General features: G+C 37.5%; 2 protein-coding genes across 3 annotated transcripts in view; one reads left to right on the top strand and one right to left on the bottom strand.

Annotated features, from left to right (window-relative positions):
* Positions 1-17,130, top strand: part of LOC120463729 (uncharacterized) — a 40,293-nt gene that overhangs the window by 1,919 nt on the left and 21,244 nt on the right. For both annotated transcript variants that reach the window (XR_016148033.1, XM_089124343.1), the window contains exons 3-6: positions 2,729-2,844; positions 10,304-10,445; positions 13,529-13,560; positions 15,102-15,201. Coding sequence is in view for 1 of the 2 variants with exons in the window: in XM_089124343.1 (XP_088980469.1) it covers positions 2,729-2,844; positions 10,304-10,445; positions 13,529-13,560; positions 15,102-15,200 (389 nt within the window). In the remaining variant the exon portion in view is untranslated. The remainder of the gene's footprint in view (positions 1-2,728; positions 2,845-10,303; positions 10,446-13,528; positions 13,561-15,101; positions 15,202-17,130) is intronic.
* On the bottom strand, positions 454-16,004 carry c1ql4a (complement C1q like 4a). The gene is made up of 3 exons (XM_039653041.2): positions 15,558-16,004; positions 13,678-15,157; positions 454-2,024 (listed from the first exon to the last, which is right to left on the bottom strand). Exons 2-3 carry the CDS (start codon positions 14,209-14,211, stop codon positions 1,845-1,847), a joined length of 714 nt encoding a protein of 237 aa, XP_039508975.1. The 5' UTR covers positions 14,212-15,157; positions 15,558-16,004; the 3' UTR covers positions 454-1,844.

Consider the following 17,130-nt stretch of genomic DNA (forward strand, 5'->3'; position numbering starts at 1 on the left):
ATGTGCATGCAGGTCTGTTTCTACGCACACTTGTGCGAATGTGTTGGAGGCAAGTGAAGTGTATTGATTATTTTAATCTGCCTATTTGTGAGTCTGTGATCCTCGTGGCTCTGCATTCGACATGGGAATCACTAATGGGCCTCAGCACAGGCCGCCTCAGACCTCTCCCCGTCCAATTAACTTTCAACTGGAATCTGGCAGGAGAGCGCGAGGAGGCTGGCCACGGACATGCTGAGATCCCCCACATATTCCCACAGGCTACAGATTCGCCAAAGCCTTAAGGCCGGAATGTCATTACCTCTCCCTTTTAATTAAAGGTTTCTCCCCTCGTTTTAGCCCTGGCATGCCCAGGTAGAACCCAAGCATCGAATCCACGTCGTTGTTCTTGTTAAGCTTGTTTTTCTTTTTTCCTGAATGTCCATACTCTGGTAAACATGTCTATGATTCAGACTTTTATTTTCTCCAGATGTTTATAGAGAACTATTTTGCACGACATAAATATGTTTGCCATATTTGTATATAACATTATCTTAGAATTCACTTCACATGTTGCACGGTGTTTGAATAGTCAGTTGCACAAATGTTACATAAAAACGAGGCAGATAGATTTGTATATGATTTATTATAGAATTGTTTGTGAATAGGGAATGTTTTTGACGTTTTGACATTTTATCTGTATATTTGTGTCCGTGTATTTGCACATGGCTTGACTTCATGCTGCATTTCTTACAAAGATGAATTAATACAAGCTATAGATTTAGTAAAATTTCATTTAAATTGTTTGAGGACACATTATTGTCTTTACATGGCCTCATAATATAGCAACCGGCATGATTCTCACAGAAAAATCTATAGATATAAGCTTGATTTATAAATGTATAACTTCTATAAAACATATTATAAAACAATCACTGTGAAAGTGTATTGACCTCTTAAATGCAATGCAGTCACTACATTTGAAATATATTCAAAGACATTAAATCAATTTCTTAGACTTTTATAGTACTCAAATCTATAATCTCTATATAACATAATGCTGATAAGATATAAAAGAATAATTCATTGTCAAGAATGTAATATTTAGTTTTACATTGTATTATATTTTATTAGGGTTACGCAGACGGGTTCAACATCCTCCGCTTTAAAATGTATTAAATAATCATATTTATTTATATGATTAAAACATATTGTACTGGTTTAAATTTGACTATTGAAGAGTCTAATGTCTAAATCGATATATTATTATTAGAGCGAGTGAAAATACTGTTAAGAGCCATATTTCCAATTCAGACAGGCAAAACAGTCAAATGAATTGAACAAGAGGACTTAGAGTAATCAATAGCCCTGCTCTGTGTGTGTACGCATATATACATGCCTGTAATGAGCTACGGCTGCATCTATTGAGTGAAAAGTAGATATACGCACTGATTTTGCTTCAAGTCTAGCCATGTGTAAATGCAGCTCAGCTCAACATAAAGCATGTCGACTATAGAGAGTGACTTTGAATCTCTCTTGAAGGTTTAGATTGACACACAGAATGGAGACAAGTACACCAACAAGTACACACATTAAAATATGAGCGTCACTGTCAAGGATAGATATAGACATATATTTATGCATTTTAATTCACGTTTGGGAGTATTGTATGATGTAAGTTATAATTTACACACATTAGCAGCATGTTGGAAATCTGCTTTTGTAAGGAATTGTTTGCCCTCATCTGTGAAGCCCTTCGACTCATGTCCATTTCTTTCAAGCCTGTTCAGTGTGTGAAGGTAACTATGAGTGTGTGTGTGTGTGTGTACACAGTATATTTGAGTGTGTTGAGCAGCATCACGAGCAGGTCAGTCAGCATAGATGAGGAAGCCAGAGAACGTGCTGTATTTGTTGGTGTTTCCTCCGTGGACTTTCCCTCCGTCCAGCTGCACACAGACCTCATCTCCCACGTCTAAATGCAGGATCACACTGTTGGAGGCGTAGTCATAATTCTGATCAGCATCCTGGGCGATAGCGCTGGCCCTCACCTGTCACGCACAGGACAAATGAAGCCACGGTTAGAGGAAGGACACGGAGCAGATCGCAACAATTTACAGATTAGATCCCCAAAATTACAGTATACTTGAATGATATTCATTAGACCAAACCACTAAACATGATTAAAGCATGAAGTTTGACATTTGAAGATTTTAAAATGATTTTAAACAGGTGGATTGGGACCTTCCATTGCAAATCAATACGTCACAAACACATCAACCCATTATGCTTAGAAAAAAACAGAAATATATATATTTAACAAGTGAGATCTGAGCATTGAATTAAAGGGGGGGTCGATTGCGATTTCACTTTTTTCATTTTAAATAGTGTGTAATGTTGCTGTTGGTGCATGAACAGAATCTGCAATGTTGCAGTGCTGAAAGTGTAAGCAGAGATATCGTCTTTTAAAAATCAGGAAGTATATTGTCTACAAAAACGACTCAATTGGGACTACAGCTGGGTTTTAGACGTCACTAACCCACACATTTGCATCAACCCTCCCTCCGGAATATGCAAAAAAGGGCATGCGCATATTTCTGCAGCTCGAGTGTGTTGTGTTCACCAGCTGTCAGGTCTTCTGTGTTTGAGCTTCCCACGGACGCTGTACTTTGTCAACAATGGATACAATTTATGTTTGATTGTGTTCCTGAAAATGATGATCGTAATCTAGCTCTCTGTGCTGCGCATTTTACAGAAGACAGCTTCCAGAATCTCCATGAATTCAACACCGGATTCAACAAGAAACTGTTACTAAAACATGAAGCAGCTCCAGCTTTAAAACCAGAGGCAGCAGTTGTTGGACCACAACATGTAAGTAGGCTAAGACTTCATCATTTTAAATGTATTTGCATGTATAATTCCAGACGTAGCCTTGTGTTTTATTTTTTTCAAATGCCAGCGCTGGCTTCATAGCCGCTAGGTTACTAGTTATGCTATTTTGTGTCTACGACAAATGCGTACAAACATTATGGATCTGAATTTTGTTTTGTTTGTTTGTTTTGTTCATGCTTTATGACATTATTTTCGATTTGATCAAGAACGTAAACTTGCCAACGCTGTTTGTGTTTAACATTAGTAGCCAGTCAGTTGCTATTGTTGCCAGTCAGATGATATTGTGTAAAACAAACGTGTATAAAGTTAAAAAAAATGTAGCAAATTATCATTCAGAAACGTTTAGTAAGAGCCGTGTGTGGTGAGGTTCTGTTTGACTCTCTTCATCGCGGCTTTCTCGGTCTGATTCTGCCTCAAACTGATACTGCAGTTCGACACCATTATTTACATCTGGAGCGGAGCTCATGACATGCACGTTTCGACCGTAAAGGTAATGGGCGTTAATTTTCCGGACAACGTGAGCGACAGTTTAGCCAATCACAACACACCGGGCCAAACTGACCAATCTGAGCCCACTGCCTGTTTCTGAGTGAGTGGTTTCATAGACTCAGGAAGTCGACAGCTCGTTCGAGGACAGAGGAGAGCGCGGCTGACAATAAAGGTGAAGTTTATGAAAAATAAGACTTTTAAAAAAAGAAAAACCACGAATACATGTTATATTGCACCCCATAAATACAATCATGCAAAGAAAAAAAGCAGTCAACCCCTTTAAAATTAACACGATAGTGAAATAAGCAGACTGAATTCAGTGGCATTTTCATAATCAGAAAGAAGAAAATAATTCTGAATTTCATATAAATGCTAAGCTTGGAAAGATTTTGATTTGTTAACCTTCAAATGGTCTTCGTTTCCTGTTTACACTTCTGGGCTTCGGGATCTATACGAGCCCAACAATTGATTGAGTAATTGTACAAAAAATCTACATTTTTAATCATAAAAATAATATATCATTTTTTTTGTTTACTTCTCATCTATTCATTAATGCTGTGTTTTTGAAGATATAAAGTACTTTTGTATCTATATACCATACAATTCCTCAACTACACCATTAGTTTGCATATGAAATATTATTTTTTATGATGCATTGCATTCATGCTCTAGTACTAGGCCTTCATTTCTGTCTAAAATGTTTATGCCAGATTTAAAATTTATGCCAGATTTTTTTTTTTTTTTTTTTTTTTGACGCATGAAGAAAATATATTTAGCTTTTTTTACATTTCCCATTCATTTCAATGTGGGGTCATATTGACCCCGGAGACCGGAAGTGTAAACATTTTTTGTGTGTGTAGATAGATAATGTATGTAAAGTCACAAAATCTTATTCCACTGAGATGAAGGGAACCTTTTTTTATTAAGTAAAAGTCTATACGACCCCATGACCCGATTGAGGGCTACACCAATAGATTTTTTTATATATATATAAAATTAATATTTTAACATGAATAATTTTAAAAGAATGTACAGATTAAAAAATTTAAAAAATGCTGAATTGATTTCTCTTTGTACTGAAAGAAAAATTGTTTGTAAGCAATATGTGTGAGTTTTGTACAATTTATAAACTATTATATTAAACTAAATAATTTATATTAATGATATATTATTCATATTAATAAAAAGGTTTATAAACACGTGGATGAAGCGGTGCAGGTACATAAGACAAAAAAAAATGAACAAAAAAACTGCACTAGACGGATATCTCTACATATGCTCTCTTGACACGAAAGAGGCCGTGTTTTATCATCTCTATAGCAATGGAATGGAGTGATTATTAAATGCTACTTTGAAAAGGGCTGGTCGGGTTAAATGGATTGAGTTGCAGATAACCTGCTGACCTCTACCTCGATTGAGAAAGCAGTCATACTCTTTCCTATTTATATACTGTAAGATCATCTAGCTATAGCTATAATTGATGCTAAAACTGCACCATATCCCTTCCTCGTATTGACCTGTTGAATTTGATCGCAAGCACACGCATCGCGATGAGACTGTTTACTGGAGACATGGACTCATTTAAATTCTGCTTGAGGGATCAGCCGTATTGACTCCCAGCAGTGGATCTGAAACTTGTTTGTTAACATTTTAAATTGAGATTAGTCATGTGTTCAGAAAGACACAAATTCCTGCAGATGCAATTAAAAATGAGCACGCATTTTAAAATCATACCCTTCCAATATGACTTACATTTCTCTTTTTTAATATTTATCGTCGTATTTTTACTATCTGATCTATGCTCAAGTCTTCTAAATGGAAACGATGCGTAAGCTCCTAGCAGACAGGTGTCAGGTGACAGACAGTGATTGTCAGGCATTTTGCTCAGCCGTGTTATAGCCACTCAATCTTTGTCAAGTTTCCTAAACATACAGATTGAGTCTATCCAAGGGAAAAAAAATGACAAAGATATGCACGGTGTCAGTAAACATCCTCATACAACATGCCATCACTCAATCAAATGCCTCGTTTTATTGGCCGTGTTATTCCCTTGAGAAACACCCACAACCGCAGGCCACATAAAACACACTGACCCAAGACAAAGATAAACTCCCTCCCATATCCATAATCTAATAACCTCACTTCGTTACCATCAAGATACTGTCAACATCCGCACAACGTCCTGAGTGGAGACCGCCATTTAGACTGAAATGCCAATCTGTGTAATGATGTTAGAGTTTTACAATGCAGCACAAATACATCAGCTTTAAATTGATTTTGCATAGCATTGATAGATGGTTGTCATTTGTAATTTGAAAAATACCCTTCTAAGTATCAAACAATATTGCATTTACATCAGTTATTTTAAGTGTTTATTAATTGATAGGCAGAACTGATTTTTAAAAGTCCCCTGACATAGGGTTATCTTATTATTTTATAATGTTTCCTGGGTTACCCTTATAATGTTAGTATGTTTTTTAGATAAAAAATAGTCATAATTTAGAAATAAAATCCATTTTTCCTAGCCTGATTTAAGCCTCTGATTTGAACACTCTGTTTGAAGGGGCGTGTCTGCTGTGGGATTCACTGCAAACACTGCTGTGATTGGCTGACATACTTGCATATGAAATAGCATGTGAAACTATAATTATGTAGTAGTAAATGTTGAAAATAACATTAAGAAAGATTAATAAATGTAGAAGTGCAGTTCATGGTAAATAATGTTAACTAATGAAACCTTATTGTAAACTGTTACCGACTGTAAACCCTAATGATGTCACAATCAAGTGTAGTTGACTAAACATTAGGCCTACTTTATATTTAGCATTCTGGCCCCGTCACTCAAAAATATAAGATCAAATAACTTATTTACCTTCAAAATACATAAACTTAGAGATGAGATCAAAATCATATTAATCCTTACAAAAGTAGTTTTCTTGACTGTGAAATTATACATTCATAGGCCTATGCTTTCTCAAGTGCAAGGTGTCATTCTTATTTTACCAGAAAACAAATGGCTTTCATAATATTACAATTATTGATCGTAATGGAAATAAACAGATTTTTTTTGTTGTTTTTTTAAAAACCTTTAAACTTGATAAATAAACTTTAATACCCATTTTTGTAACTTAAATATACAAGTACACTTGAAATCAACACTAAGTTAAGTGAACTTTATTGTTTAAGTACATATTGAACTAAACCATTAAAGTCAAGTCTACATAAGCACCAAGTTGAGTAAACTTAAATATGCACGGATTGGGAGACCCCATTATTTAATTAATTTGAGGGAACGAGTTTACTCAAATCAATTGAGTTCAATCAACTTATTAGTGTTTTCAGTGTAGTTAAATCAGTGCAACAGTGATGAACAGTGGGTATTTCCAAAAATATATCAAATCTGAAATATCAAAATGACATCGAGATAAATAAAAAAAAACATAATATTGATGAGGTCAATTTGGCATGTGCATCATTCCACATCTGACAGTGACATATCTCCTCTCCCTATCGACGCAGAGCGTATGTCATTCTCCTCATTATTTTGGTGAAGTGGGCAAAGGGGCAGTCTCTCCCTCCGGCATTCCCCCATGTTCAATACGACAACGCAAGGGGTCACTTTAATTATCAGACATCCGGCGAAAACCATTTTAGACATTTCTTCGCTTCCATTGATTCACGTCTTGAATTTTTGGGATCAGTTACACCGTATCTGAGCACCCGGGGTTTAGATATCTCCCGCAAAGTGCGCTTGTTAGATGCTTCCCGGCATTTATCAAATATAAGTGATATGAAAGCCTGTCTTGGAGGGAGAGAGGCATTTTAGGATTACCGTTGACTGCACTGGAGATGGATATTGACATGGGAGCCGACTATACTTGTGAAACGCCACGCTGACTTGATCTCAGCGCCGGCTATGAGCAGGGACCCTCGGGCCTGCTGGGGGCTTGTTCTGCCAGGCCTTTTCATTACAGGGAGGGAAAGGCATTTTATACATAAGCAGAGGCGAGCGCTAGCAGAGAGACAAGGTTTGAACTAGAAAAAAAAAAGGGGGGGGGGGGTCTGATCAAGCAAGGCTATTTTGTTAGAGCAGCGAGATGCAAGGGTATATGAAGTCTTGTTTTTTTATCAGTGGTGCCGTGCTCCAGCGGTAATAAAACTGACAGGATTCATTCTCTGTGATATACAGACCTCTTAGAGCGGAGACAATGGAAAACTAGCTCTTAAACTTACCTAAGGGACCGATCACATGGGAGGGGAGGGAAAAGACTAAAGCAAAAAAAATTGAACATTTATTGAATAGGTCTGTTTTGGGAGGGAGAATGAAATTTGTTTCGCTTCTTCCGAGAGGTAAAGACTATGCTTAATTGGCCTACTGTACGTGTGTGGCTTTGCATACTAATGGTCCAAGTGCACACTTTAACACCCGTCACAAGCTCTATGATCATGCGTTCAATCACTGTATGAATATAGTCAACTGATTAAAGGGTTAGTTCCCCTAAAATCTCAAATCTGTTATAATTTACTCATCCTCATTCCTCACCTCATTTCAAATCAGTATAGCCCAAGAGAAGATATGTTAATCCTTTAGTTAAGGTCCCATTAGTTAACTAACATTTACTAAAAATTAGCAATATAGTAGTTACAGTATCATTGTAAACGTTAGTTACAACTTTGTTAGTTCGTGTTAGCATAGGTCCAACTTTTAATTTTAATAAATGTTGAAATGTTTTAGAAGTATTGAAATAGTGAACTAATGTTAATGAATGAAACCTTATTGGAAAATGTTATCAAAGATATTTTTGAAGAAAGCTGGGGTTGGACCCCATTGATGGAATAAACAAAACTAAAATATCTTCTGTGTTTTGGAAGAAAGCAGTTCAGATTAGTAAATAAATGTACATTTTGGGGTGAACTATGCTTTAACAATTGACCCAAGGTGGGATTTAATGAGTATGTCACATATGCAGTCTACTACAAATTTTGAATCCGTTAAAAATATTTCCCTTAAAACTATTTGGCAATTAGAAGCCTTGCAATTAGGGATTACTACAATTAGAGACTACCAAAGACACTCATTATATTTCTACCGGACTATGTACATGTCACTGCACCGGGAGACATTTATTAGAGCAAGTACTGGTCATTAAAAGACAGGCGATGGCATTTTTAACACTAGCGTGTGAAAGAGCTCGACCTTTCGAAGGTCTATTAAAAGAGCATGTGACAGGTGAAAAAGGGGGAAAAAGAATGGTGGAACGATTAAGCAACAGAGAGGACCGAGTGTAGATTAGTCCACTTTGAACAGAGGTTCAGTCTAAGGTTTCGGGAATGTACATCGAAGCTGAGGGACGATGAATTAAAAGATTAACAGCATGTTAATGATGAGGAAGAAGACATGTAGCTGCTAAATCAGAGATGACGTACGACCCTGGTGGCATATTTTGACTCACATTAGCATTAAGGCAAACAACCCATTATTCAACAAGCTCAATAAAAGCATGCTAGTAGCATTTATAGGTCTTTATGCAGGTATTCCATCAGAAAGCAGACTAATACAGCATAATAATTAGAAGCTATTATTAAATGATGTGCAATTGTTGACCCTAACGACCCCGGGACTTTTGAGGGTGGGATCTGACAGGTCACATTTTTTTCCCCTCGTATGAATTCCCTTCGGTTGTAGCAGGTGCTGTGATACGGTGACTTAATGCACAGTGATGAAATTTCAGCGTGAATCTCCTTCAGTGGGCAATATACCAAATTAATTACAAGACAAATGAAAATGACCTCATTAAATATTGAAGAGGGCACTATTACGATCACATCACTAATCCTTTCCATCTGTTACTGACCAAATGAATTGTAACATTCCTCAAAATCCCATCGTCATCTACATGTGATGTACCAGTGCCCTATTTAAAGGAGTAGTTGACTTTAAAAAAACTTTTGCTGATAATTTACTCACCCCCATGTAATCCAAGATATCCATGTCATTTGTTCTTCAGTCGAAAAGAAATTACGATTTTTGATGAAAACATTCCAGGATTTTTCTCCATATAATGGACTTCAATGGGAAGCAAACGGTTCAAGGTCCAAAAGACAGTTTCAGTGCAAACTGCAAACTGTTCAAAGGGCTTTAAACGTTTCCAGACGACGAATAAGGGCCTTATCAAGCGAAACAATGGCTCATTAAAAAAAAAAAGTTTACGTTTTATAAGCTCAAATGGTCGCCTTTCTCTGTTTCGCATTTGTGACTCTCCTGTTCGAACTCGTTCATCAAAATGAATGAATCTTTTCCAGAGTCAACTCATTCATTTAATTCGTTGAATGAATCAAATGACATGAAAAAAGATCCGTTCATTTTGATAAACAAATTTGATCAGGAGAGTCAAGAACTCTCATCACAGACCAGAGCAAGTTGAGCATTTGAGCTTATAAAACTTAAACTTTGTTATATATATTTTTTTAAATGAGCGATTGTTTCGCTTGATTAGACCCTTATTCATCGTCTGAAATCGTTTAAAGCCCTTTGAACAGTTTGCACTGAAACTGTCTTTTGGACCTTGAACCGTTTGATTCCCATTGAAGTCCATTATGTGGAGAAAAATCTTGGAATGTTTTCATCAAAAACCTTCATTTCTTTTCGACTGAAGAAAGAATGACATGGATATCTTGTATGACATGGGGGTGAGTAAATTATCAGCAAAAGTTTTTTTTTTTTAAGTGAACTACTCCTTTAAATACAAATAAACAAAAATGTACTGATCCTGCACTAAAAGACAAATTGAAATATGAAAAAAAAAAACTACATCCATGTTAAACATTTATCACATATTTTAGAATAAACAACCACTAAAACTTCAGCTTGGATTAATGGTGTGGGGAAAAAAATCCTGCTGACCAGTGACTTTTCCATGATTATCCACCCACATCATTTCCATTTCAGGCAGTTCTAAAGTGCAGGCAGTCCGACAATGAGAAGACCATCACAACTGCACCAGCCGCTATCAAGAGACCAGCTTTCACTAGCTGTCAAAACCACCACGCAGACAACGATCAGCCAGATGGTCACACGGGCCTGCAACCAGGTACGGCAACATGCATGCCACTCTCTAGAGCATACCTGAGATACTTTTTTTCCCCTCTTAATTAGCACCTGAACATTCACAGACAGTCATTATTAGAAAACAAATTCTTATGTCAGGATCTGGTCTTTATCTTCAAGACAGCTTGTTAACCTGTCGAGCCATGACATGTTTGGCACTTCTCCATCTGTCTACGGCTCTGTATTCATATTGGTCCGTGCGTATAATCCTCCCAGAAGTCTCGTCTTTCTGCCCACTGTCTGCAGCTTTGTATTAAGTCATCTATCTTCCTTTCCTCCCCTGATCTTTCTGTCAACCAGCCTGGGTGATTCTGCCATACTCTTAACTGTCCTTCTCTAGTCTGTCTCACAATTCACTTGTGCACTTGAGCTTGTGGGCCGCCCACTGGGGTGCCATATTGAACATGGCCTCCACAACGAAGATGCGAGATGACCGTGTCAAAACTTATTTTCAAGATGAAGGATAAAAACAATGATATTTTTCACTGCTTATTATTTTGCTTTTGTTCCTTTACAGTTTCTCCTGTACATATTTGTGAGTGTTTCTCCAATTATAGTCACTTTTAATGCTACTTAAAAAAAAAAAAAAAAAGTGTTCATTCGTTTACTAACAATGTCCAATATAAAACGATTTATGACTATTTCGAGTTAAAAAAAATAAATAAATAAAATTCGGATTGGATTTTTTTATCTTAACATAAAAAACATCTGGATCTGGACCAAGAGAAAAGTATTAAAATCCATTTATGTTGTTGCTTTTAAAAAATATACTCTATATATTTCTGTGATTTCTGATTTGCAAAACCTGAACATTTGGCTTTTGTAATCTACTGCTGGTTCTGACAACATTGCATTTGCTTGAGTCTTTTTAAAATAACCCAACCAACAAAACATAATAAACAAGAAGTGTATATAAATCAAAATATGCAAATAAGCCTATATTTTAAAGGTTTGCAGAAAAATTCTGTTTACACCCTTTTTAGTATGCCAGACCATTGAAACATTAATGATGTAACTTTTTATGCAAAAGCTTTTAAATAGGCCTACAAATATTTATTCTGAATGAATTAACTTTCAAACGCAATCCTCAAGACACTTACTTGTTTTGTTTCTGAATGAACAGCAATTTTGAACAAATCTGTTCAAATGAGTGATTCAATAAGTCATTATGACAGCCACCATGATGTACAATGATCTAGAAAAGACAGTCTTTGTTGAAAGATAACCGAAGTTGTTTCATATACAGACACGACAACTCTCTGGGTCAGCAACAGGGTGAACGCAGATTTGATTTATTCATCAGTGTGATCTCATTTGTCAAAGGGTTATAGACAGCAGAATTTTGAGTGGAATTTTGAATTCTCAATTACTCAATTTCAGCTCTACTTCATACAGAAAAAAGTTGTAATAAAAATCAGCCTCTGGTTGGAGCCTACATCTAGTTTTGAGTAAAATAACACAACGGTGATTCTCCACTTCTAAACCTTTTAACTGAACTCTTGTGTTTGGGGAAACTGGTCTATAATATTCAATAGACATGGCTGTTTGAACATCATTTTGTCAGCATTCAAAAGTAACCTTTTACAAATTAACATAAACCTTCTAATCCCGACGGACCATTGTCTGCTTTCAGATGACACTTCAGAGAATTCCAGTCTCTCAGCATCTGTCAAAATATCTAGCATCCTTTTCATTTTTACATGCTGTGTACTTTCCATTAGGTAGCTGCGCACATTCTCATCCTATGAGCTTTTTTAAAATCTCACAGGCTACAACAATCGTGATTTGTGTCACAAATGGACTGTTGACTGTTTTTCAGGTGCTTGGGGAAGTATCTGATGATTCCATCTGCAGTTTATTTGGTGTAGTGAGTGTTTAAACCACACATTTCTCTATTACATTTCAGGGCCTACAGAAGAGTGAAGCAGGGCCACCTGATGTGCTCGAAATGGACGTAATTGAGTGGACTGAAAAGATAATTAATGAGCAATCAATGAACATGCAATAGAAGGGGGGCACGTACAGCGTTCAGGGGATTCAATCTAAGAGTTATGAATGATTTAACAGAGGAAGCAGACTTGCATGACAATACAAAACTGTACAGGTCAGACCAATTTAATCTACTATCACTCTAATCACTTTTACGGGTGGTCCACTGTATTAAGCCAAACGTTGTTGGTTTTTTTTTTTACAGCTTTCATTGCACAGTGTAATATAAATAAACATTTTATAGGTAAAACTGTTCATGTTACGATTGCCTGTCCAATAAAAAGCTGCAAGAGTGGGTCTTGATCCACAAAGGTCACACAATCACTTAAAACCACTACAGATAAACCTTTTCTTGTCCTGCCTTCAGTTTTTAATTAATGTCTAGGGAATGAATGACCGAGTGTTGAAACTGTCAAATTTTCATGCATTCATTATTTATCTGATGTGCAAACTGGCACTAGACCACACCACGCACGACAGCTCTGCCATGCTGAGTCGTATGACACATTTTTAGGGGGTGAGTAAAATGTAAATATATGATGTTTATTTTAGTTATTAAATTGTCAAAACATATGGAAATGCAGCTGAGGTTGCCTGGACACACACATTTTTATGTCACGGTTTTCCCTTTCAGTGGCCTTTTCTGTCAGCCTTGAAAAACAGTACAACAGCATCCAATTTGCACCCATGTTGTTTAGTGGGATGGTAATCAATTCTATAATAGGAAATTTAATAGGAAAAAGCTCATCATCTTAACTATTCTGACTCCTCTAGATGAAAATGACCTTAGTGGTGAAGCCCAATATGATGAATTGAGACTAAGAGAAAGTACTTTCTTCATTTGACTGCACACATAATGTACATAATAAAGGAAAAAGATAGCTGAAAAAATGATTCACCATTTCCTTTTTTTTTTTAAATTGTGTCATCCTTCACACATCCTCATGTCGTTTCAAACCATTCATGTTTTTCTTGACAAAGAAGATGTTTTTGAAAAATCCCCCACTGACTACCATTGTATAGATAAACAACAGTAAAAATAAGTATTTCAAATAACTTCATTTTGTGTTTTTGCAGAGGATGGAAAGTCATATTGGAAGGACATGAAGGTGAGTAGATAATGAATTTATTAATGAATTTTTGGGTGCACTATATTTTTAAAGCAATTGAGCTGAAGATTTCATTTCCACCACAAACAATTTTTATAAATAGGGATAAATTCTTACCTGTCCGTTCTTCTTGAGGTCTGCCCACATACTGGTCCCATCTCCTCCTCTCATCAGGACATGGTAAGTGAAGAAGTAGATACCAGGCAGAGGGCATGTGAACTTTCCAGTGCTGGGCTCATAGTAGTTGCCAACATTGGTCACCACATCATCGAATTTCAGCACATCAGTGCCTTCGTGTTGCTTGCGCAGGCCTGCGTAAAATGCAATCTTAGGGCTGTAGAACGACGGCACATAACCGCCAGGCCCAGGACCCGGGGGCCCTTGTGGACCTGGCTTTCCAGGTTCTCCAGGTGGGCCAGGCGGTCCAGGGATCCCCGGTGGTCCCCGAAAACCAGATTTCCCTCTCCGGTTTGGGAAATCAGGAGGTGCGGGTGATACAGCCGTTAGCTCCTGGCCATGAGGAGTGGTGTAGGGGTCACAAACCATCCGACAACTTCCTAGCATTTCATAATGACTTCCTGCACCGCCAGCTCCTCCTCCTTTAGTGTTGTGGACCAGTAAAGGAATGGTGACCAGGAGGATCAGAACCATGGCCACACCCACGCCCGCTCCAATGACACGCTTGCGGCGGCTGAGCCGGGTGGCAGCAAGCGTTAGAAAGTCCTCCTCTCCTTTAGATGGAATGGTGCCCGCCAGCGTGAACAGTGGAGTTTGAGAAACTCGCTAACAAAGAAAAACAGCCCCACCGAAGAAATCTATAGAGGAATGAGGCCAATGGGGAGAAGGATAGCAGATGAATTTATGGATGAGACAAGAAGACCAAGAAGAGAGTGGAGCATACAGAAATGAGAGGGTGCAATGGGACAAGAGGTAGGACAGAGTGGAGACTGAAAGGAAGATCTAAAGAACGAAATGGAACAGTGCAACAGAAAGGTGTGGCACAGCAAAGAATAAAAGATGATTACAGGACAACAAGGTGGCTGTTGGCAAGCTAATTTACGGGGACAATTGCAATACAATGCAATACAGTATTTTTAAAGTGTTGTAGTTTCGTGGCTAATAACAACACACATCTTTACATTCATCCCCTGGCTTGTTAACATTAGACCTACAGATAATTATCCAATACACAACCTCTTCGAGGTTTCTCTTTTGCATAAGTGAACGCAGCAACAACCTGTTTTGAGGTTTTCCAGTTCAAGCTCCTGGCCAAGTGCAATTGAGCAATTGAAATTCAGTTTGTAAAGGGCTCAATTAAATTGCAAAGTAAGCTGCTTGTCCAACCAAATTCTAATTAAGTCCAACCCAAAGACCTGAAAGATGTGCCAAAAGAATCTGTCAATCCAATCTTCCACGTTTTAAAATAAACTGATGAACTAAAATGCTTCTGCTCAATAAAAAGTGTCCAACGCCCTGCACCAAAACCCGATGAGCCACAATGTATTGATCCTTCAGAAATGTATTATTATTTATTTTTTTAGGAACATATGGAAGACCCCTGTAGTTGCTCTGGCGGGACTGGGAAAAATCCACAGAACTGGAGGAAAAGACATGAAAAGACAATAGAGAAACTCTGTTAAGGTACATTTAATATCACATTATATATCCTAAATTGAACATGCTGAAAGTTGTCTTGCATTATTCTTTTGCAATATCCAGTAAGCATAACATGTCATTAGATTTTATAATTTTATATCAAAATGACCCCTGAATGGCAACTGGCATTACATTTTTGTTGCAAAAGGTTTGGCCTAAAAAGGAGAAATATTCACAAATAAAAACAACACATGAATAAATTAGACTGATATATATTTAAAAAAAAATACAGGCTGATTGTTCTATATAGTAAGTGAAGCACGTAAAATAACACCTGTGAAAGTAAGACACAATTGAGTAACTTTATGTATGCTACACTAATGTATTAAATGGACACTTACCCTGACTTCGGTGTTAATGTGAGATCTTTAGGATTAAAAACCTTCCTCTGATGTCTGTCCTTAAATTTGCCGAATTCCGGAGCAACTTAAAGGCGAATGTAATTCATGTGCAAATGAAGACGCCTCTCTTTACTCCAACAATAGAGTGAATCGCAGAAATATCGATTTCAAATGCTTTAACCAGTCAAATAGGGTAAGAGGACTTCATTAAGTTGCCACTATCACTTCTGACCTTATTTATTCCGCGAACTATTAATGACTTTGCGCGTGAGTGAAACTTCCGCTTTTGCCGTTCGTTTAGTCCAAAGGCATAGCCATACAGCAACGTACAGCGCTGGACTTCTGACTCCGACACCTGTGAGATTTTCACACTCCACACACACACACACACTCACACTGCCCCCTCATTCTTCCATCCGGTCGACTCCTCCCTCCCTCCATCCCATCTCGTCTCATCCTCGCCCCTCTCACTGGCTCTGTCTCAACGCCACTGATTCTGAGAGCTGCCTAGAGCGCGCGTGCGACAAACAAATACGCTCTCTGGTCCGGGAGGGCACTTGGTTTTCAGTTTGTTGTTTTTCCAACTTAATCATAATTAAAACCGGGAAATGTTGTAAATGTTAATCGTTTATCACGTCAGCAGCCTATTTGGGTTTTAAAAAAAATAAGCTTTTTTTTTTTTTTTTTTTACAAAAAAACAACACCACCTTTGTGGATGGCTTAGATTAGAAAAAGCATCTAGCCTATCTGTTTGGGTTAAGAATGGAGCACTGTGACTTCTCGAGGTCATTGTGTGTGTGGCTCGGTTTCATAGCTTTGAGAGCTCATTAGTGAAGGACACTGAGACCATTGTTCTCTCCCTCTCTCTCCCTCTTTCTCAATTTCTATCTATCTATCTATCTATCTATCTATCTATCTATCTATCTATCTATCTATCTATCTATCTATCTATCTATGGAATATCATTTCTACAGATTATATTATAGATGTAGAATAGTTGAAAAGGTAACTTTTTTTCAAATTTCAATAGATTTCTAAAACTGACTCAACCATAAAATAGGCAAAATAATCACATTTATGCAAATTTTCGAGTAGCACCTCATTGCAGTACACAAGATCCAGCGGGCGGAGTTGAATCCAGATCTAAGGGGTGGAGATGGATAGGATTAGGGGTGGGGTTAGGGATCGGGGGCAGAGATGGGTAGGTTTAGGTATATGTAAGGTGGGAGATCCTCCCCCTGGATTTCGTGCAGATTTTGAATTGCATCCTCTTGCAGTCTGTTTGAAGGCGGCTACGGTGTTTAAATACTGGGTCTAGTAGCAGATCCGTTGAGAATTCAGTGCAACTCATCCCATCTTGCTCCCTGTCAGGCGTATTCACACATCTGAATTTTTAAAGTTTAATGAGGTTGTACAGGGGCTGTAAGAAAAATTGGAAGATCAGTCGATGAAGTGCCGCACACATTTTGGACCATCTTTGCTTGTTTGCAATGCATGGGTAAATATAAATACAGCATTTTCTTTACTCAAGAAACACACACAAACAAACACACTTTTATAGGATATAGCCAAT

Source organism: Pimephales promelas, chromosome 20 (genome assembly GCF_988280905.1).
Source record: "Pimephales promelas chromosome 20, fPimPro1.hap1.1, whole genome shotgun sequence".
NCBI classification, from domain to species: Eukaryota; Metazoa; Chordata; class Actinopteri; order Cypriniformes; family Leuciscidae; genus Pimephales; species Pimephales promelas.